Below are 24,047 nucleotides of genomic sequence, written 5' to 3' on the forward strand. Positions count from 1 at the left end.
TGCTATACAGTAGATCCTTCTTGTTTATTTTATATATAGTAGTGTATATCTGTTAACTCCAAATTCTCAAAATTTATCCCTCCCTTCCTTTCCCCTTTGGTAACTGTAAGTTTGTTTCCTATGTCTATAAGCTTGCTTCTGTTTTGTAAATAAATTCATTTATATTATTTTTTTCAATTCCACATATGTTATAGCATACAGCATTTGTCTCCCTGTGTATGACTTACTTCACTAAGTATGATAATCTCTAGGTCCATCCATGTTGTTGCAAATGACAATATTTCATTATTTTTATGGCCAAGTAATATTTCATTGAAAATCTATAGCTTTATCTGTATTTATGTCTACATCTATATATCTGTATACCATACCACATCTTCTTAAGCCAGTCATCTGTTGATGGGCACTTGGATTGCTTCTATGTCTGGGCTATTGTAAATAGTGCTACTATGAACATTGGGGTACATGCATCTTTTCAAATTTCACAATGTTCAGATGTGTTTTCATCTTTTCCAGTTATATGTCCAGGAGTGGGGTGGCTGGATCATGCGGTAACTGTATTTTCAGTTTTTTAAGGAACCGCCACACTCTTCTCCATAATGGCTGCACCAATATACATTGCTACCAAGAATGCGTGGGTGTTTCCTTCCCCCTCCTCTCTCCAGCATATATTGTTTGTAGATTTTTTGATGATGACCATTCTGATGGATGTGAGGTGATACCTCATTGTAGGTTTTTTTATTTGCATTTCTTTAATAATTAGCTATGTTGAACATCTTTTCATGTGCCTGTAGGACATCTGTATGTCTTCTTTGGAGAAATGTCTGTTTAGATCTTCTGCCTATTTGACTGAGTTGTTTGTTTTTTTTTGCTATTTAGTTGTATGAGCTAGTTGTATATTTTGGATATTAAGCCCTTGTCAGTCACATTGTTTGCAAGTATTTTCTCCCATTCCATAGGCTGTCTTTTTGTTTATGGTTTCCTTTGCTGTGAAAAGCTTTTATGTTTAATTAGGTCCCATTTGTTTATTTTTATTTTTGTTTCCGTTACTCTAGGAGATGCGTCCAAAATAATATTCCTGCAATTTACATCAAAGTGTGTTCTGCCTATGCTTTCCTCTAGGAGTTTTATAGTAAATAGTAATACTTTTAGGTCTTTAATCCATTTTATTTTGTATATGTTGTTAGAGAATGTTCTTGTTCTTTTACATGTAGCTGTCCAATTTTCTCAGCACCACTTATTGAAGAGACTGTCTCTTCTGCATTGTATATTCTTGCCTCTTTTGTCATAGATTAATTGACCATAAGTGTATAGGTTTATGTCTTGGCTCTCTATACTATTCCACTGATCTGTGTGGCTGTTTTTTAAAATGTTTATTTATTTGGCTGTGCTGGGTCTTAGTTATAACACTTGGGATCTTTAGTTATGACATGTGGGATATAGTTCCCTGATCAGGGATTGAATCCAGGCCCCCAGCAGTAGGAGCATGGAGTCTTAGCCACTGGACCACCAGGGAAGTCCCTATGTGTTTATTTTTGTGCCAGTACCATACTGTGTTGATGCCTATAGTTTTGTAGTATAGTCTGTATATCAGGGAACATGATTATTCTTCCAGCTGAGTTCTTCTTTCTCAAGATTGTTTTGGGTATTCAGAGTCTTTTGTGTTTCTATGCAGAATTTTAGCTCAGTTGGTAAAGAACCTGCCTGCAATGCAGGAGACCCAGATACTATTCCTAGGATGGGAAGATCCCCTGGAGAAGAAAATGGCAACCCACTCCAGTATTCTTGCCTGGAGAATCCCCATGGACAGAGGAGCCTGGCAGTCTACAGTCCATGGGGTCACAAGAGTCAGGCACAAGTTAGCAGCAGCAGCTGCTGCTGCTGCTAAATCGCTTCAGTCATGTCCGACTCTGTGCGACCCCATAGATGGCAGCCCACCAGGCTCCCCCATCCCTGGGATTCTCCAGGCAAGAACGCTGGAGTGGGTTGCCATTTCCTTCTCCAATGCATGAAAGTGAAAAGTGAAAGTGAAGTCGCTCGGTCGTGTCCGACTCTTCGCGACCTCATGGACTGCAGCCTACCAGGCTCCTCCATTCATGGGATTTTCCAGGCAAGAGTACTGGAGTAGGGTGCCATTGCCTTCTCCGAACTTAGCAGCTAAACCACCACAAATTTAAAAATATTTGTTCTCATTCTGTGAAAAATGCTTTTGGTATATTGATATGGGGTCTTGTTGAAACTGTAGATTGCCTTGGGTTGTATGGTCATTTTAATAGTATTAACTCTTCCAATCTAAGAACACTATGTATCTATCTGTTTATGTCATCTTCAGGTTCTTTCATTAGTGTCTTACAGTTTTGGGGGTACAGGTATTTTGCTTTAAGGAAGGGATAAGTTTATTTCTAGGTATTTTATTCTTTTTGGTGCAATGGTAAATAGGATGGTTTCCTTAACTTCTCTATTGATATTTGTTAGTGTATAGAAATGCAACATATTTCTGTATATTAATTTTGTATCCTGAAATTTTACCAAATTCATTGATGAGCTCTAGTAGTTTTCTGGTAGCATTTTTAGGATTTTCTATGTATAATATGTTATCTGCAAATAGTGACAGTTTTACCCCTTCCTTTCCAGTTTGAATTCTTTTTATTTAATTTTCTTCTCTGACTGCTGTGGCTAGGACTTCCAAAACTATGTTGAATAAAAGTGGTGAGAATGGACATTCATATCTTGTTCCTGATCTTAGAGGAAATGATTTCAGCTTTTCACCATTGAATATGTTATCTGTGGGTTTGTCATATATGGCCTTTATTATGTTGTGGTATGTTCTCTCTATACCCATTTTCTTTTCTTTTTTTTTCTATACCCATTTTCTGAAGAATATTTTTATCATAAATGGATGTTGAATTTTATCAAAAGCTTTTTTCTGCATCTATTGAGATCACTATATGGCTTTTATTATTCAGTTTGTTGATGTGGTATATCACATTGATTTGTAGATATTGAAAATCCTGGCATCCTTTGGATTAATGCCACTTGAACATGGCGTATGACCCTTTTAATGAATTGTTGCATTTGGTTTGCTAGTATTTTTGGAGGATTTTTGCATCTATGTTTATTAGTTATATTAGCTTGCAATTTTTTTGTGTGTGGTATTTTCATCTGGCTTTGGTATCAGGGTAATGGTGGCCTCATAGGATTGTTTAATGTTTAAGCTTGTTAGGTTATCTGGGAGAACAACTTGTATGGGGGTTAGGCCTATGCTATCCTCCTTTTGTCTCTCTTCTTCCACCTCCTCAAAGAGGTGGTAGAGAGAAATATTTGAACAGTGATAGGAATAGGAGAGGGCAAAGGTATTAAAAAGCATGAGGTTGAAGGGATATATATAAATGTTTTAAGTGTAGAGGACCATGCTAACAAGTGAAAATGGGAGCTACATCCCTGAGTAGAGCCTATAAAAGGTTTGTGACTGAGATGTGAGAAAAACAGTTGTAAGAGAAAAGGGAAAGGGAGATTGGGAGCTTAAATATACATAGCTTAGATTCTGAAGTGGGGACAGAAGCTCCAGAAAAGACCTAGAGACTGATGGCAGCACCATCTCAGATGGCTAAGGTTTAGAAGAAAAGAAAGTCCCACATGCAATAGTCTTCTGGTGTGATTGCCTACTTGACAGATTTCTCCCAGGTGGACTCTGGACCACTAGCATGGATTGATTGGCCCTTTGGTGAAGAGGAAATAATATAATTTTCCTTTTTAAGAAAATTTCCAACTTATTGAGCTGCAATTTACTTACAATAAGATTCATCCATTTAAAATGTATAATTGGATGAATTTTAGTAATTTTATAAAGTCATACAACCATCACCATAATCTAGTTATAGGACAGTTCCATGATCCTAAAAGATGTCCTTTTATACTCTTACAAGACTCCTGGCCTCAAGCATCCATTGATTTGCTTTCTGCCAGTGTATTCTTTTGTGTTTGACTTCTTAGTTATGGCATATGAGATCTAGTTCCCCAACCAAGGATTGATCCCAGGCTCCCTGCATAGGTAGCGTGGAGTCTTAGCCACTGGACCACCAGGGAAGTCCCAATCATAATTTTTAAATAGCAGATGTTTTAAATTTTGATGAAGTCTAATTTATCATTTTTTTTCTTTTATGGTTTATGCTTTTTGCATACTCAGAAATCTTTGTCTACTGCAAAGTCTCAAAATTTTCTCCTGTGGCTATTGAGTTGTTCAGCATCATTTCTTTCAAAAGCTGTCTTTTTTCTTTCTTTTGTTTGTAATTCTTCTGTTTTTTCTCTACACTTGTACTTTACTGAGGTGAAGTTCTGCCATCTTCATCTGTTAACAACTCTGTGGACCCAGATTGGAAGTGGAAACACTGCTGCTGTTGAGAAACGTTGCCTAATTGTAAGGAATATCAGCAAGCATATTCAACCATGGCATTTTGTCAGAGCTTTGTGGATGCGGAACTTGTGGCACCACATTCTCTGTGGTTTGTTAGCTCCTTGGAAAGATAGAAAAATCTGGGGTTAAAGTAATAGAAATTGGAAGATTTTTAAGAATTTATGTCAGTTCCAAGGAACAAAGTCCCAGACTCCAAGCCCATACTTGAGTGAAGCCCCTGTAGCTGGATGGAGTGGAACAGAAAAAAGCTTTGTGCATAATTTGGAATTTAAGTTTCTCTGAGGGAACAGATAAAAGATATTTTATTGGTGCTTTAATTTTTCTAAGAGAGTATAAGTGTCTATCTGTGATTTGGAAAAAAGGACTAGAGTTTGTGTTGAAAAGTGATGGTGAATTTGGTACATTTTCAAATACTTTGGGTATTATCCAGTGTATATTATTCTAATTTTTAAATTCTTAAGTAACTATTGACCTTAAATATGCTTCTCTGTATATGCACATACACTGTGATGGTTAATTTTATGTGTATCAACTCGGCTGGATCATGGTGCCAAATAATGCTGGTCAGGCATTATTCTGGATGTTTCCATTCAGACGATATACACACACACATATATACATACATACAACTGGTAATATACCCATCATGTTATCTTGCTCCTTACTTTTTTTCCACATATTAATATTTTTTGGAGATTGTTCCAAACTTCGTGTATAGATCTACTTTATTCTTTTATACAACAGTATGATATCCTCTTGTATAGGTATATTATCTTTATTTAACAAGTCTGCCATTTATTACTATAGTTTTATATTTATCTTTACAAATAATACCATAGTGACCACCTTTGTACAAAAAGTTTTACACCTGCTTTTATTACAGTAGAATAGATTCAGAGGTACATACAAACATTTGAGATATATATATATATATATCTTTTTATATTATCTCTATCTATTGGATGTCTGCATAATACTCCATTAGATGACCACTAAATGTATTATTTAGTTATTGAAGCAGTCCCCTCTGATTAGATAGTCAGTAGTTTACAATATTTTGCAAAAAATAGGTTAAGGATGAAGATGAGTTTGACTGAATAAGCATGTGTATGTGTGTGTGTGTGTGTATTAATCAGGGTACTCCAGAGAAACAAACCAATAGAATGTGCATATATAAAGAGAGGGAATTCCTAGTGGTCCTTTGGTTAGGACTTGGTGCTAGAGTCCAGGTTCAATCCCTGGTCAAGGAACAAAGATTGTGCAAATTGCTAGGTGCAGTCGGAAAAAAAAAAAAAAAGATTTAATTTAAGGAGTGGCTTCACATGATTATGGAGGCTGGTTGGGGCAATAGCATGGAGCTTCAGGTAAAAGCCAGTGTTGTAGTTCAAGTCTGAAGGCCAACTGCTGGCAGAACTCTTTGCTCAAGTTAGGTTAGCCTTTGTGAATTTGGTACATGGTAAGTGCTTCTCAAGTGTCAAGCTAAAAAATAAAATAGCAAAATTAAAAGTAAAATGAAATATGTTTTACCAACTCTAATTAAATCTTCAGTATTATCTATAGTTTAATTTAAAAAAGGAAAAAAAAAAACAAAATGCAAAAGATGTGAAGAGACATTTCACCAAGGAGGATTTATAGATGGCAAATAGGCACATAAAATATGTTCAATATTATTAGTTATTAGGGATACACAAATTAAAACCATGTTGACCTATCACCATGCTTCTATCAGGGGATCTAAAATTAATGAGAATAACACATGCAGAAGAAGATGTAATGAAAGTGGATCATTCACACATTGCTGGTGGAAATATAAAATGGGACAGACACTCTGGAAGGAGTTTGGCAATTTCTGTTGAAAACTAAATGTGCAAGCACTATACCACCTAGCCATTATACTCTTGGGCACTTATCCCAGAGAAATGAAGATTTCTGTTCATATGAAAACCCGTACACAAATGTTCAGAGCAGCTTTATTAGTAATAGCTTTATTCACAAACTGGAAACAACCCCGTTGTCTTTCAACTGGTGAATGGTTAAACAAACTGTGGTAAATCTATAGGTAAATCTATTGCTTAGCAATAAAAAGGAAAGAACTATTGATACAGGTAAATATTTGGATGAATCTCCAAAGAACTGTGCTGAGTGGAAAAAAACCAATGCCCAAAGGTTACATGCTGTCTGATTGTATTTATATTATTTATATACATTCTTGAAATAAAATTATAGAAATGGAGAGCAGTTTACTGTTTACCATGTATTAGGGAGGAGAGGGGTAGAAGGGAAGAAGGTATGGCTGTGAAGAAGAAATGTGAGGGGTCCTTGTGCTGATAGAGCTGTTCTGCATCTCAGCTCTATCAGTGCCAATATTTTGGTTTTGCTATTGTTTTCTTTTGCAAGATGTTGCTGTTGGGGGAAACTGAGTATAGGATACACTGGATTTATCCATAGTATTTCTTACAACTGCATATAATTACCCCATAATAAGAAGCTCAGTTAAAGAATCTAACAAATAAACATCATTCTCCCAATGGAACGGTGAATGCAGCCATGAAATTAGAAGATGCTTGGTCCTTGGAAAGAAAGCTATCATAAACCTAGACAACGTGTTAAAAAGCAGAGATATCACTATGCTGACAAAGGCCCACATAGTCAATGCTATGCTTTTTCCAGTAGTTGTGTTCAGATATGAGAGTTGGACTACAGAGAAGGCTGAACACAAAGAATTGATGCTTTTGAATTGTGGTGTTGGAGAAGACTCTTTATAGAGTTCCTTGGACAGCAAGGAGATCAAACCAGTCAATTCTAAAGGAAACCAACCCTGAATATTCATTGGAAGGACTGATGCTGAAACTGAAGCTCCAATATTTTGGCAATCTGATGTGAAGAGCATCAGGAAAAGACCCTGATGCTGGGAAAGATTGAAGGCAGGAGGAGAAGGGGGAGACAGAGGATAAGATGGTTGGATGGTATCACCGTCTCGATGGATATGGATGAATTTGAGCAAACTCCGGGAAATAGTGAAGGACAGGGAAGCCTCTCAGGCTGCAGAACATGGGTTTGCAAAGAGTCTGACATGACGGAGCGACTGAACAACAACAACAACAAATAACCAGGACCAAACAGTGTGGTTGTACTTACAGATAAAAAAGACGTAATCGTGTGGCAGTAAAACAAAAAATGATGCTAATTGGAGAATGTCTCAAATGTCAAAACCAAATGGACCATCTTTTCTTACACTCCTTCAATGGCTCATAACAATGCCACACTTAGTATGCTTCCTATTAGAACTAGAATCATCATATAGCTTTCTGTTTTCCTCAGAGTTCCTGATTGTATTTCATTTTTATTGTCAACCAAAAGTACATATAAATAGCTTCTGGTTTCTTATATAAGTTGATTATGGAATTTGTGCCCATGTTAGGGATATTCTTTATTGAGCCCTTTGACTTCCTGTTCTAATTATTACCTATTGCTTTCTTGGTCAGCTTAGCAGTTCTCATCTTGGGATTTCTTCAATTGCACACCTCTGGAGTAGTTTTTCAAAAATATTTATTTATTCGGCTGTTCTGGGTCTTGCAGCAAGCAGGATCTTTGATTTTTGTTGCAGCATATGGAATTTTTAGTTGCAGCATATGGGATCTAGTTCCCTGACCAGCAATCTTACCTCACCCCTACATTGGGAGCTGAGTCTTAACCACTGGACCACCAGGGAAGTTCCTGGAGTACTTTAAAATACAGATTTTTAGGCATTCCCACAGACCTGTTCAGTTGGAGTTTCTTGGAGTAGGTGTGGCTGGGGTACATGCATTTTTAAAAAACTGCCCCAATAATTTTTTAAAAATTATTGAAATTATTGAAATACAGTTGATTTACAATTTTGTATTCAGTTCAGTTCAGTCGCTCAGTCGTGTCCGACTCTTTGCGACCCCATGAATCACAGCACGCCAGGCCTCCCTGTCCATCACCAACTCCCGGAGTTCACTCAAACTCATGTCTATCGAGTCGGTGATGCCATCCAGCCATCTCATTCTCTGTCATCCCCTTCTCCTCCCGCCCCCAATCCTTCCCAGCATCAGAGTCTTTTCCAGCGAGTCAACTCGTCGCATGAGGTGGCCAAAGTATTGGAGTTTCAGCTTTAGCATCAGTCCTTCCAATGAACACCCAGTGTACATATATACGTACATATATTATATTTGTACATATATATATAGTGTACTGCTGCTGCTGCTAAGTCGCTTCAGTCGTGTCCGACTCTGTGCGACCCCATAGATGGCAGGCAGCCCACCAGGCTCCGCCATCCCTGGGATTCTACAAACAAGAACACTGGAGTGGGTTGCCATTTCCTTCTCCAATGCATGAAAGTGAAAAGTGAAAGTGAAGTTGCTCAGTCATGTCCGACGCTTCACAACCTCATGGACTGCAGCCTACCAGGCTCCTCCGTCCATGTGATTTTCCAGGCAAGAGTACTGGAGTGGGTTACCATTGCCTTCTCTGATATAGTGCACATATTTGTACATATATATATTATGTACATATGTATCAGTTCAGTTCAGTTGCTCAGTCGTGTCCGACTCTTTCCGATCCCATGAATCACAGCATGCCAGCCTCCCTGTCCTTCACCAACTCCCGAAGTTCACTCAAACTCATGTCCATCGAGTCGGTGATGCCATCCAGCCATCTCATTCTCTGTCATCCCCTTCTCCTCCTTCCCCCAATCCCTCCCAGCATCAGAGTCTTTCCCAGTGAGTCAACTCTTCGCATGAGGTGGCCAAAGTATTGGAGTTTCAGTTTTAGCACCAGTCCTACCAGGCCACCTGACCTGCCTCTTGAGAGACCTGTATGCAGGTCAGGAAGCAACAGTTAGAACTGGACATGGAACAACAGACTGGTTCCAAATAGGAAAAGGAGCATGTCAAGGCTGTATATTGTCACCCTGCTTATTTAACTTGTATGCAGAGTACATCATGAGGAATGCTGGGCTGGAAGAAGCACAAGCTGGAATCCAGATTGCCGGGAGAAATATCAGTAACCTCAGATATGCAGATGATACCACCCTTATGGCAGAAAGTGAAGAGGAACTAAAAAGCCTCTTGATGAAAGTGAAAGAGGCGAGTGAAAAAGTTGGCTTAAAGCTCAACATTCAGAAAACTAAGATCATGACATCTGGTCCCATCACTTCATGGGAAATATATGGAAAAACAGTGGAAACAGTGTCAGACTTTATTTTTGGGGGGCTCCAAAATCACTGCGGATGCTGATTGCAGCCATGAAATTAAAAGACGCTTACTCCTTGGAAGGAAAGTTATGACCAACCTAGATAGCATATTAAAAAACAGAGACATTACTTTGCCAACAAAGGTCCGTCTAGTCAAGGCTATGGTTTTTCCAGTGGTCATGTATGGATGAGAGAGTTGAACTGTGAAGAAAGCCGATCGCTGAAGAATTGATGCTTTTGAACTGCGGTGTTGGAGAAGACTCTTGAGAGCCTCTTGGACTGCAAGGAGTTCTAACCAGTCCATTCTAAAGGAGATCGATCCTGGGTGTTCACTGGAAGGACTGATGCTAAAGCTGAAACATATGCATATATATATCTTCTTTTTCATATTCTTTTCCACTATGGTTTATCACAGGATTTTGAATACAGCTCTCTGTGCTATATCTGTAGGACCTTGTTTCTCCCAGGTTAATTTTTGCTCATCAGTCATATTTGAGAACCCATGTAGCTTATCCTTAGAGTCCTATAACTGATGTTATTATTATTAAGAGTAATAATGTTGTTTGAATATTCATTATGTTTCCAGGCATTGTTTTAATAGTGAATTCATGGTCTCATTTAATCTTTACAACAAACCTGTGGGGTAGGTACTATTGTTATCCCTATCTAGAGAAAATTTAGTTCATAAAAGTTCAATCACACCACTTTCAAGATCCAGAAACAAGATCAGAACTGAGTTTTGTCTGACGACAAAATCTTGGATTTAACCAACAAACTGTTAATTTTTAAATTGATAGACCCAAGGGCCTCATGGAAAATCTCTAGAAGTAAAAGAACTTGGTGTTGGATCACAGATAAAAGGACTGTGTACTGTCAACTAATTTTACAGCTAAAACCTGGCATCTTTTAATCAGTTAAATCAACTAAGCAAGGTCATTTTTGTGAGATACCAGAAATATGACTAAGGGACTGTGGGTCAATTGGGAAACCTTCACAATTACTTTTGAACTCTGAATATTTTGGACACAATAAAAATTATTCACAAATCCTACCAATAAATATCTTAAAAGTTTCTCCATGTAAGCATTTCAAAGAAAGGTGGTGTCTATGGCTATTGGTAACTGTCTGCTCCATGTTTTCTCTGGCTTCCATTTTGATGGATAATTGGAGTGAGCTGTACTAATTTCTGAACTTTTGAAATGAAATGCTTAATTCAGTTGTAGTTAGGAAAATTAAGAGTAGCCTCTAAATGACTTGTTCACTTTAGTGGCTAAATATTTGGAATGACATACCATGCCATCGTTGAACTAGAGTCTTAACTTTTACACATACTTAAGATGACTCAGAACTATTCCCATTTAAGAAGTATGCCCTAGAAGCTCTTGATGTTCTGATATAGACTGATCCCCAAGATGCCTCAGGTTAAAAACAAACAAACAAACAAACATGTAGTATGTTGCTACTTGTATAAAAAGAGAGGACATGCACATTTGACAATAAATACCTTAAAATCTCTAGAAGGATGAATAAGAAGAAAACAAAAGAAACATGTCCTAGTAATGGGCTCAAAAATAATGTTTAAAATCTAACTTTAAATTGTTAATAAAATGTGCAAAATCACTACACACACATAATGGAATAGTGCATTTTGTGCTACATTAGACTGCTGCACGTTTTCATACTGCATTGGTTGTTTTTCTTGTGTGATTTAAAAACCCAAACCAACTCTTCTAATTAAGCTCTCCCTGGCCAGGGGCTCACTTGGATCACTGACAGTCCCTCACTTGGATCACTGACAGTCCCTAGTTAAAGCCTAGTTTGTAGTTTTTGACAGCAAACTAAGACCCTCTTGTTTGTTTCAGGAAAACTGGCTGGTTTTAGTTCCTGGTATTATTTTAGTGGTACCCTCATTCCAACAAGTCACCAATCCACTTGACCATAATTTACAACTGTGCCAGATTTTTCTTGGTTGCTTTTTGTTTGAGACAGATAGTAGTAGTAGTGATAAAGTTACTGTTAGCTTGGTTTTGATTTCTGACAAATTATTTTGGAAGCAGGAATAAGGTGGTATATTAGGATTATAAATTAAGGGTAAAATAAACTAAATCAGATTACTTGAATGACTATATGTGTTTAGGGAATATATTTTAATTCTTCCATTTATTGCTTCTTGGAGAAGGAAATGGCAACCCACTCCAGTATTCTTGCCTGGAGTAGCCTGGTAGTAGCCTGGTAGCCTGGCTACAGTCCATGGGGTCGCAAAGAGTCAGACACGACTGAGCAAGGTCACATTGCTTCTTAATTAGTCCGTAACTCAGAAGGTTAAAAACACCAAAGACAGGTGACATTTTATGAAATGAAATCTTTCAAATGTGCTTTTTCTGATAGTGCTGCTCGATGTGAATAGTATTCAGTAATTTTAAAAATAATTTTATTTATCTTTGTTAACGTACTTGGAAATAGGAAAAGAGACTGAGTCAGAAACCTTCAGTACTTTCATTGTTAAATCCACCTCAACTCCTTTTATGTGACTTCTTACCAGAAAAGAAATGAACTAAGAATTTCCACCTGCCTGATTTGACATTTGTAAGAAGTCTTACAGTACTTTCATTTCACAAATATATTACCCCAAGTACTAAGTTTTTATAAAACTTACCCCTTAAGGAGCCCAAAACTAAGCTCGAAGAGAAATGACAAACCTTGCCAAAAAATTGGAAATATCCTTTCTTTCCCCTCTATGGTCTAGTGGTGTCACTTAACTATAACTCCTCAGTCTGTGACCTTCAGAAACCTAGAGGGCTAAACAGAAGTAGAGCATTGAAGGTCACCCCCTCCACAGATATCCAAAAAGGGGAACAAATATTCATTATAACAGGTAAGTGTTTTTATAATTATGGCAGATGGTGATTGAAGCAAAGGGAATTCAAAAGGGGAGACACGCAAAAGCAATAATTTTGAATGTTTGACATTTGTTTTGAAACTACCTTACTACCCTATACCCTTTACCATCTGTCTGTTATTCCTCCCAACACCCACCTCTGTCTTCCCACAGGGCTCCATTGTCTGCAGTTCCTGTTTCTCAGGGGCGGAGCTGTGGGAGGCAGCCATGGGTGCCATAATAGGCACCTGCGGCCAGCACAATGGGCTGTGGGTGCTTGTTGGAGAGACAGATTGATGTATTGTGCATGGGGGAGGAGGGCTGTCACTTGAATCCATGTGAACCCAGGCTTTAGGGGCAAGGGAGATTGACAGCTTTTGTAGGTTGCATTTCTTTTTCAAAGCTTGGCTTTAATAGACAGTAAGTTTGGGGCCCCAGGCTTTCACTCCCATAATTCTAACAGGGCAATCACGAGCATTCAGCATTTCTTTTTACCCCCCTTGTTACGCATTAAATGATTTCAGTAAAGGAATGTGCAGCATTAATTAGAATTTGTTAGCAGATACCAAGGGGAAAAGTTTCTTCACAACAACTATAGGAGGTGTCATTTGTACAAAGACTTTTTTGTTTTCTTTCCCCATTACATTATCACTGTAATATGTAAGGTAGTGATTCTTTTCATTTAAATTAAGTGGAAAGCTACTAAATCTTGTTTTATTCTCCAAAAAGAATAAGGTCCTTAACACTTATCTTTTAACTTCTTTCATTTCCTAAGGTTGGTGTTTACTTTTGCTTTCAGTCCGACCCATTTACTGATCTGTGTGGTTGTGTATCCAGTTTTGTGTACCATTTAGCTCTTACAATTACAGGCAACCCACTACTGATATATAAGGATTGTTTCAGGTGAAAATAGCTACCAGTAATACTGAAAGTCATTGACACACTGGGTCCCTTTTTAGTAATGGTACATTGAGAACTGCCAAAAATTAGACTCTTAGGTTTGTGTCCTAACATTTCCAAAAACTAATTTTCCCTAGTTGCTATTTAACCTTAGCCATGACATCAAAATTATGGAAGAATGGGGCAGCAGCTAAGGAATATTTTTCCTATAGAAAACTCACTCCTAAACCATGTCAGTATTTTAAACATCAAAAGTACCTCCACCCCAAGCACACATAGATAACATCACTTCCTTACAGCTAGTTTAAATGATCTTGGGGTTTTTTTTGTTTGATTTCCATTTTTCTATTCTTTTCTTAAAAGTTCTGGCATTTTAGGCTTATATAGGGACAAAACTAACCTCAGATAGGGTTCTTGTAAACATACTCTTTGCAATCTGAGGAACTGATAAAACATTAAAAAAAATTTTGGTGTGATTTTTCTGAATTGTCTCTCATATAAAATCATTTTCACTATGGAAGAAGTTGGAGGCTAATTGAATTAGAATATTTCCCATTCAATTGTTTTATTTAAATGTGTTAAGGGCAACAGTGAAAAATATTGATTAAGTCTACCATTATTTCTCAGAAAGAACATATTCCCACACAGTCGTCTGGCTCTATTATAATAATTTGGTGCAATGGTTTAAAAAGTAGTGGGGTGATAATAAGTAGGGCGTGCAACACAGAAATTTCAATGCTGGATTCAACATTTCACCATGCAGGGCAGGAAAATTGCCGACCAGGGCTAGTCAGCTCTAAGTACTAATTTAACTAATTAATCAGGTGCTGAAACCAACTGAATGGAGGATACCAGCCAGACAACTCAAGCCCAAGCAGAGGGTTGTGTTCTTTCAAAGACACTGCGTCTTTCTTCTTGTTTTTTAACCCAATCAAAAATGAGGGGAGAAAATAGGATATGCTGACCTACTGTCGGTCATTTCGGTCCAAGTTTTTTTACTTAGAGAAAATAAAAACATGTGCCTCTGATGATAACTCTGAAGCACCATATTCAGGGTAGTCTTAAAGCTCTGGCAAAGGGCTATCTCCTTGGCCATGAACTATTTCAGGGCTAGTATATGTGGGTGTGGAGAGGGGAGGAGGCTCTGCCTTCTTGGAGTTTTCATTTACAATATTTTCTTAACATAGGAGAATGAGAAATGTATTTTTCCTTTTGGGCTGATCTTAGGTCTTTTGTCTCATCCCTCGTTTATGTAAATGAGAAGAGTCCAATTACACATATGGAAAAAGGGTTTAATGAATCGTGAAAAAGCCCGGTTTGCAGAGAAAGGGCACAATCCTCTCGTCTTCTTCTCTTTTATATTAAACTTAGAAACATGTATTTCTTTTAAAGAAGATGATAAAGCGCAATGGTTATATCATTTTATTTTATATACTAATCTTCATATTTGGGAATTATTAAGCATATTTTGCTAGGAGTATTTTTGGAAGGCTTTCTGGAGACAGCAGATATTCTACAAGAACAATTGCAAAACTTTTTTCCCTAAATTAAAAAAAAATATTACGTTATTTCCTTCCATTTTTGACGTTATTCTTAGCTGATGATAATATTTTTTTTTTAAAACACAGTTTGATCTGGAATTGTCTGCATTGAAAAAAGGACTGCATCATTATAAGCGGTTGTTACCGAACCCAAGGAAAAAACTTCAGTATCGCATATCATTGTAGCTCAATTTGGGTATTATTAAGGTGTTTTAACTAGCTGGAATTTTTGGAGTGTTGTAAATTAGATAAGCTCCCCCCACCCCCCACCTTCTTAAAGTTACTAAATTTTACACTAGAGCATAAAATCCCGCGTTTGGGATTTCATTTGCCTATTTTCTTTCCTCTCACTTCTTCATCCTGGAATTGTCAGTAGTTGAATGTAGACCACACAGAAAACGCCTCAACCGATTTTTTTTTTTAATGACAAAAAAAAAAAAAAAAACCTTGAAAGAATATGGGGTGGGGGAATGAATCAATGCCATTTCTGACTGTAACTCTCAGAATTTGATAAGTACGCAACCAGCCTGGAAGAGGTGTTTTACAGGGCCAGCAATAAAGTTCCAAATCACGACTGCAGGTGCTTTCCAGAGACCAAATCCAAGAGCTTGGTTGGGCACTTGGGGGAAACTGAGGCTGGAAAAGCCGGGAGGGGCGGGGCGGCAAATGCCTGAACTGATTTTTTTTTTCCCTTCATAAAATGAACTGCTTCGATCCACGGAAAACACTTCTCCTGGGCACCTCCTGTGTGGAGGACACTGCCGGGATGCCGACTTCAGGAGGGCCGTGCTCTTTCCACTCTAACCCCCGGCCTTCCCGGATCGGCGCCCTGGATGTGATCGACATCATGAAGTTGCCCCATAATCCTCTCTGGCAACATAGGATGTAAAATTTGATCAGCTCATTGGATGAAGCCGACAAGTCTCAAAAATGTGTGAAAAGGGGGCCAAGCAGTAGGCAAGCGCCGCGTTGAGGCAGCGCTCCAGCCGCCCTCCTCCGAGTTACCGGTGCGGCAGCCGCGGCGGAGTGGGGGTTGGGAGCGGGCTGCGGGGCCGCGGCGGCGGCGGCTGGGAGGCCGCGGCGCCCTGGGCGTGAGAGGGGGGGCGCGGGAGCGCACCGCGGGGCCGGAAGGGGGCAGCGAGGCGGCGCCGGCGGCTGCGGAGTTATCTCCACGCCGTAGTGTGGACTCGGCCGGGCGGGGCGGGGCGGGGCGGGGCGTGCACCGGGGCCGCGGGCGGCGCGCCGGAACCGTTGGCCTCAGGGCCCCGCCGCCCGCGCTCCCGCCCGCCCGCGCACGCGGAGGAGGCGGTGGCGGTGTTCGCGGTGGCTGAGGAGGAGGTGGCGGTTGTGGCGGCGGCGGCGGCGGTCGCAGAAGGAGGGGAGCTCGGAGCAGGAGGTGAGGTGGCGAAGCCAGAGGAGGCTGAGGAGGAGGTGGAGGTGGAGGTGGAGGAGAGGAGCGGCCAGAAGGAGGAGGATGGAGGAGCAGCCGAAGGAGGGCGAGGCTGAGGTCGCGGAGCATTGGTTCTCTAAGTGGGAGCGCCAGTGCCTGGCCGAGGTGGAGCAGGAAGAGGAGCTGCCCCCGGATCTGCAGGAGGAGGCGGCCCCCGAGACGGCGGGGCTCAAGAGCGAGCAGCAGAAGCTGTGGCACCTCTTCCAGACCTCAGCCACCGCCGTGGCCCAGCTCTACAAGGATGCGGGGTGCCAACAGTCAGGACTCTCCATGTGGGACCCCTTCCAGAATGCAGCCATGGCCGTGACCAGCCTCTACAAAGAGAGCGGTCATGCCCACCAACGAAGTTTTGACCTAGGCATCCAGGTGGGCCATCAACGTCGCATCAAAGATGTGCTGGATTGGGTAAAGAAGGGCCGGAGCATCATCCTCCGCGAAGATCTGATCAGTTTCCTGTGTGGCAAGGTGCCCCCGGCGCCCCTGCCGCCGCCTCGCACCCCAAGGATGCCCGCGAAACCGGCCTCCGAGGCCCCAAGCCAGGCCGCCGCCACACAATCAGGCTCGTCGGTGGACGTTGACCTGCAGCCGTTCCACGAGGCCATCGCCCTTCACGGCCTCAGCGGCGCCATGGCCAGCATTAGCGTGCAATCCTGCGCGCCCGGCTCCCCGCCTCAAGCCAGCGAGGTCGCCGGCGGTGGCCGCCGAAGAAGTAGCTTCCTCGAGGATGACTTGAGCCCTATCGACTGTGAAGAACTGGCCCTCTGCCTGGACAGTGGGGGGTCCCGCAAGCGCACCTCGGCCGAGTGCGGTGATGGCGACACGGACTCCCCAACCCACAAGCGCAACCGAATGGCCTAAATGGTTCTGAACTGCCTTGTGGGTCGCCAGCTGCCATTTTGCTGGGCCATCAATTTGCTCGTCGAAAGGGTCCTCCAGACGATCTCTTCTATAAGTTAAACAAAGATTTCTATCAGTTTGCCACAAAAAACCCCCCAAAAACAAAACAAACAAACAAACAAAAAACTTTAAAAGTATTCCAGAAGAGGCTTCCTATGACTCTGACTTTCCCAGAATTATAATACTAGCAGAGTAAAGTACCATGTAGTAGTTAGCAAGACCATTTAATGCAGAAGTATCCGGTCAAGCGGGAGCCTGGTTTATCTTGTTCACAGTTATATTCCGTAGCATCTAGCGCAGTTTGCTGGTGCTTAATAAATGTTTGTTGAATGAATAAATGTGACTTTATTTAAAAGTCTTAGAAGGACTAACAGGTGTTTGCCTGGGTATGGGATAGTCTTATCCTTTATTGTTTGGTTCATTGTTTGCTTTAACTGTTTTTGTTTTTTTCCCTTCTAGTTCAGTTACCTTTTATCAGAATGCAAAACTTGACATCTTTGTGAAATCTGGAACATTTCGTTTTGGCTCCACGTACCATGAACCTGATTTCTAGATAGAAACTGTGCAAGGTGTACCTATGAGGCTGTGAGTTTTCTTTCTTAAAATAGTCATTTTGGTGATTATGTGATGAGGTAAATTGCTATGATGGTTGGACAGGTAATTAGTTGCTATTAGTCAATTTAACGCTCTTTTTAGGAAAGTTAAGCCAACAGTCGAGAGCCTGAGGTCAAAGATGGCATTCCTGGTGGCTTGGTGGTATTCCTTTTTCTTAGGGATATAAAATGTCCCTTTATCTCAAGTTAAATCTTTTTGGTGATCTCTGTTTTGAAGTGGAAGACAAAGTAGAATGAGTTTCTGGGTTTTATTTAAGGGTATGTGTGTGTGTACTAAGTCACTTCAGTGGTGTCCAACTCTGTGACACGCTATGGACTGTAACCCACCAGGCTTCTCTGTCCATGGGATTCTCCAGGCAAGAATACTGGAGTGAGTTGCCATGCTCTTCTCCAGGGTATCTTCCTGACCCAGGGATAGAACCTGCATCTCCTGCATTTCAGGCAGATTCTTTACTGCTAAGCCACCAGGGAGGCCCCATTTAAGGTTATATTGTTGTTGTTTAGTCGCTAAGTCATGTCTGACTCTTTGTGACTCCATGGCCTGCCAGACTCCTCTGCGAGCCTGTCCATGGGATTTCCCAAGCAAGAATACTGGAGTGGGTAGCCATTTCCTTTTCCAAGAGATCTATTTGACCCAAGGGTTGAACCCAGGTCTCCTGCGTGGCAGGCAGATTCTTCTCCACTGAGCCACCAGGGAAGCCCCATTTAAGGGTATAACATGATCTAATTAAAAGAGCATGCACTTTGTGTCAAAAATATCAACCAGTAGAATGGTAGTCCCACAGATACACTCTGTGATTTTGGGCAAATCACTTAATGTCTTCTGGCCTCAGTTTTTCATCTGTAAAATGGAACTGTGTGTTTCCTAAAGTCATTGTGATGGTAAGATAAAGCCTGTATTTCAAGTATCTAGCACAATGCTTGGTACCTAAAGCATTAATGTTCTCCCTTTTCTATAAATACAAATCAGTAAAATGTTAAAATCCACTATATTTTGGAAAAGACAAAAAATATCGATTGGTTTAGAAATCAGGAAAAAACAGAATCTCTGTGTTTGAGATGGAAACTACTGTTTCATAGTTAAAACGTGCCTAAATATCCCAGATCTTGTATTAATTATGTGTGTTTAACTCGTGAGTACTCAGGGTCATCACTCTGAATGTTAGGGCTGGCTTGTAGTTCCTAAAATTGCCTGAGAGATGCACCTTGCAACTGGTACAGTAGTCAAAGATCTACTTCCTCTAGCATGGAAGACTATGAGAAGGTGGGTAAAGATGGAAAGGATTTGAAAGTGAAAGTCCTAGTGATACATAAAAGGCCAAAGTGGTTCTGAATAAGGGTGAGGTGGAGTAGAGGTGATGAAAGGGTAGACTGGGTGGGATGGGGGTGGAGGAGTTGGGAGTGAGGTTATGGAAGGGGTGGGGGAAAGTTAAAATGTCCAAATCTTCCCCAGGCTCTCCCCAAACCAGTACACAAAATAGATGTGTAATACCTTGCCTTTAGGTTCATATCAAAGTTTTTGTTTCATTAGTGTGGCCTTTGAAATAGATTTGTAATCGACTAGTGCATTGAAATAATACAAAAAATAAAGTGAATTCCCTAGTAGAATTAAAAACTTGCTATTGTGGCACTTCGCAAATACAGACTGAGGCACCATGCTAGGCCCTGAGAAGGGATGTTTAAAAAACATAAAAAAATATCCTGATCCTCAAAAAGCACATCCTGGCTTGAAAGATAATATAGTCCAGCATGCTAAGTCACTTCAGTCGTGTCTGACTCTGCGACCCTATGGACTATAGCCTACCAGGCTCCTCTGTCCATGGGATTCTCCAGGCAAGAATACTGGAGTGGGTTGTCACGCCCTCCTCCAGGGGATCTTCCCGACCCAGGGTTTGAACCCATGTCTCTTACATCTCCTGCATTGGCAGGTGGGTTCTTTATCACTAGTGCCACCTGGGAAGCCAAAATACAGTCCAGAAAGCATTTCTAATTGTATGCAAAGCACCAAAGGGCTGTGCAGAAAAACAGAGGCCTTCCTTGCCCAGAGGGTCACAGCTTGTGGAGGAGGTGGCATTTGAACAGGCGCCCAGAACAACAGGTAGGAAGGGATGGCTCAGGCAATTCTAGCAGGGGAAGAATATAACAAAGTTTGGGAAGGAGAAAAACAGCAAACTGGGTTCAGGGGATCATAGGTGCTGGGTATGTAGAGGCAGGGGTAGGTAGGGGCCAAAGTGCAGAGGGTGTCTAATGCCTGGCCCAGTGCTTTAGGTTCTGTCCTGGGGCAGGGTGATACCACTCAATCTGTGCTTTAGGAAGATTGGTCCGGCAATGAGACACTGGAGCTAACCAGGCTATTCCCGTGGGATGCTCTTTCCTGTGGAAGTTGCCATTTGGTTAACTAGGATTGTGGAGATGTTTGACATGACAGGGCTTTCTCTGGGAAGCCTTTGCTCACTTAGAACCTCCCACACTTCAGACCGTAGCAGGTAGGAGGCACCTTCTATGTGTGTTCTGCACTGCTTCTAGGCTGAGAAAGCCTTCAGTTCCAGCTGCAGAATCTTTTGATGGGCTAGTCTTAAAGAAACAAAACAGCCCTGCCTTTTATCATTCTTATTCTTCTTGTGTTGGAGAGCCCTCCTGCAGGAAATCACTGGGGCATTTGGGGCTACAAGACTGGCTGAGCCACCACAGCAGTTTTAACAGGTAGGTTTAGAGAGTTGTAAGAGGGCATGTCAGTACGAGCGTGTGGACCTCATTTGTCTTGTTTCCTTCTGTAACCTCCAGACCCTAACAGTGCCTGATCCATGGACACACAATAAATATTCATTTAACTGGTGGATGAGTAAGCCATCATCCAGACCCAGTTATAGCTATTCTGCTCTCTTTCTCTGTGTATCTACTGCCCAGGAAAGGCACCTGAAGCCCATGCTCTAATTTCTAGATGATTCTCCCCTGCAGCCTTTTCCTGACTTTGATTCAGCATTTTGCAAAGTGTGGTCAGTTCCATGACCACCTCCCTTGAGAAACCACTGAGTTGCTTCTGAAGCTGGCTGCTTCAGAAGCCCCCTCCAGGTGAATTACAGTCTCAGTGGGAGGGTCCCGGAAGTGACCTCCTTTCAGGAGGAGGCATCGGTGGTCATGGTGCACAGTGAAGTCTGAGACTCCAGTGACCCCGTTGTGAGATTTGTGATTAATTCAAGGGGCTCGTTTTAAATTATCATTGCTGGTGAACCTTGTGTGCCACCTTAAAGTGAATCTCCCCATTTGTACATATTATCTTCATCATGACTTTGCATATTGCACACATTTTTCTTCTAGGAGCACCGCTGAGAAGACAGAGGAAAAATGTTATTAACTGATGTTTCCTCATTTGGTCCTTTCATAGGAGACTGAGAGAAGGCTTTGATTTCCTAACCTCTAGCTTGTTCATTAGACCACTGCTTCCTAATCAAAATTACAAACAGGAAACATTGCACTTAGATCACTTTGCCTTTTGTGAACTGATGATGGAGTGGAGGTCAGGGGAGGATTTTTTGTTAATCAGGAGGTTTACCGACCTCTTCCAATAGTATATGCATGCTTTCTTTTCTCTGTTGTGTTTGTTTGGGGTAAGCTGTTGGAGTTATGCATTCAGGGAATATAAGTCACCCCTTGCCACCACCACTGCACTCTAGCCACCAGCCAACCTGGACTACTCAGAAGTTTCCTAAACTTTTTGTCATCTCTGGACTCTGGAATTCTTCCCAAATTTAGATCAAGAGGGACCTTAAAGATCATCTCACGCAGGGTTAACTATTCAGTTTACAAATAGGACAACTGACCTCACCAGGGAGGGCCACAGTGACTTACTGGTAAGACTGCTACCCCCTAGCTGGTTCCAGTCCGTTGCTCGCTTCACTGGACCTTCCTCAGTTATATTGTGTTTGGCCTTTTAATTAATATGTTGATGATCAAGTGGAACTAGGAAACTTGTGCTGTTGTGAAGCCTCTCTGGCCTGGCAAGCATACTTTCTTTTCTCTCTTGTGTTTGTTTGGGGGAAGCTGTTGAAGTTATGCATTCAGGGAATATAAGTCACCCCTTGCCACTACCACTGCACTCTAGCCACCAGTCAACCTGGACCACTTAAAGTTTCCTAAACTTTTTATAATCTCTGGACTCTGGGCCATTTTACCTTATTGCTTCCTTGGCCTCTGATGCCCTGCCCTAAATTCCTTTTTGTCTACTTTACTCTAGCTCAGTCTTCAAAGCTCACCTCACGCATTACCTTTTTATTTTTTCGGATATTTTCCTTGCCCTTCCAAGTTAGGATTAAATGCCTCTTCCCAGAGTTCCCACTTAGGACTTAACACTGTGTTTGTTAGTTTGTCTTTGCCCCAGGAGACTGTAAAACACCAAGTTCTTCCCAGTTCAGTCACACAGTCGTGTCCGACTCTTTGTGACTCCATGGACTGCAGCATGCCAGGCCTCCCTGTCCATCACCAATTCCTGGAGCTTGCTCAAACTCATGTCCATTGAGTTGGTGATGCCATCCAACCATCTCATCCTCTGTCATCCTCTTCTCCTCCTGCCTTCAATCTTTCCCAGCATCAGGGTCTTTTCAAATGAGTCAGCTCTTCGCATCAGGTGGCCAAAGTATTGGAGTTTCAGCTTCAGCATCAGTCCTTCCAATGAATATTCAGGGTTAATTTCCTTCAGGGTTGGCTGGTTTGATCTCCTTGCAGTCCAAGGGACTCTTAGGGGTCTTTTTCAACACCACAGTTCAAAAGCATCAATTCTTCGGGGCTCAGCTTTCTTTATAGTTCAACTCTCACAGCCATACATGACTACTGGAAAAACCATAGCTTTAACTAGATGGACCTTTCTTGGCAAAGTTATGTCTCTGCTTTTTAATATGCAGAAAGTTAAAGAGAACTTAAAATGTCCACCACAAGAGCGTCTCTTTTGTAGGAGGTGGGTAAGAATCTGCATTACTGCACATGTACACTGAAAAGGCATATTCAACATTACACCATACTTTTATTTTTAAATGAATACATTACTTTTGTCATAGAATTACATTGTGGGAAGAACAGCTCAAAGCAAAACTTTGGAGGAGTGGTTTTAATCAGGTATTAAATGTGCTTCCCTGAAGAAGTGTAGCATATAAGTTATCAGTGTTCTTTCTCGCTTATAAATATGATTGTACTGTCTCAGACTTCAGTGGCAAGCACACAAGATCTTGGCTTAGGTCTTGACCTTCCTAATAACTGACCTTGAACAAGTCAGCCTTTTTTTTTTTTGCTTGATATGAAATAAAGGAGTTAGTTTTATTAGATGATCTTTAATGTCTACGCAAACTCTGGCACTTTCTGGTCTCTGATTTAATTGGCAGTGGTAGTTATGACCTTCTTTCTGTGATAGTCTCATTTCGATGATCTAGTGTCTGAACAGCTGAGCTCTGTGAGTTCCTTAAAATCAGGACTGCCTGTTGACACAATTCCAAGCTTCCCTCACAGGGTAGTAATGGCCTGGCCACTTGTAAGATGGGAATGTAGCCGCTTACCTCTCTCTTTTTTTGTTCCATCTTCCTTAGGAGGTCAAGAAGTCAAAACAACATTGAATGTTTAAGGGTATATTAGAGTCAAATGCCCCCCTTAGTTGGGCAGTTCCTTTCTCAAAATAGCAAGTCAAGCAGGAGGATGTTTCAAAGAGAGATGAGTTCATAGACTCATTGGACTATTAATAAAGGGGCACCTGGAAGTCCATTGAGTCCACATGGCCCAACTCTGGCGAGAACAGAAATAGAAACCATCCTGAATGCATGAGCTGCTCTCCTCATCTTCAGGAGCTGCCAGGCAGGCCTTTCTGAAAACAACCCCACATTCCGCTGACTACAGCTGTGTGCTTGCCCTCCAGTCTAACTGCTGGCAGACTGGCTCACCACATCAGTGCAATAAGCCTTCTGCCGTGGTCAAAGCTTTCATCGTCAAACCTGGGCTTTGGACATTTCAACTACCATTTTCTCACCTTTTTCTTGTCTTTTTTTCCCCCCAGCTTCTTTGTTGGATAGAATCCTTTGTGTTTCTAGGATTCCTAGTACACTGCCCCAAACCCCTACATATGGCACATATTATATAGTGTGTCTTGCATTTCCTCTC

The 24,047-nt window shown here is 41.2% G+C and overlaps 1 protein-coding gene across 1 annotated transcript; it reads left to right on the forward strand.

The window, feature by feature from the left end:
• The first annotated feature begins 16,422 nt into the window (after positions 1 to 16,422).
• On the forward strand, positions 16,423 to 17,256 carry HAPSTR2 (HUWE1 associated protein modifying stress responses 2). Its single transcript, XM_055437708.2, has one exon. It carries the CDS (start codon positions 16,423 to 16,425, stop codon positions 17,254 to 17,256), a length of 834 nt encoding a protein of 277 aa, XP_055293683.1.
• The last annotated feature ends 6,791 nt before the right edge of the window (positions 17,257 to 24,047 follow it).

Source organism: Moschus berezovskii, chromosome X (assembly GCF_049115385.1).
Source record: "Moschus berezovskii isolate FMDL1 chromosome X, NW_MosBer_1.0, whole genome shotgun sequence".
NCBI lineage: Eukaryota > Metazoa > Chordata > Mammalia > Artiodactyla > Moschidae > Moschus > Moschus berezovskii.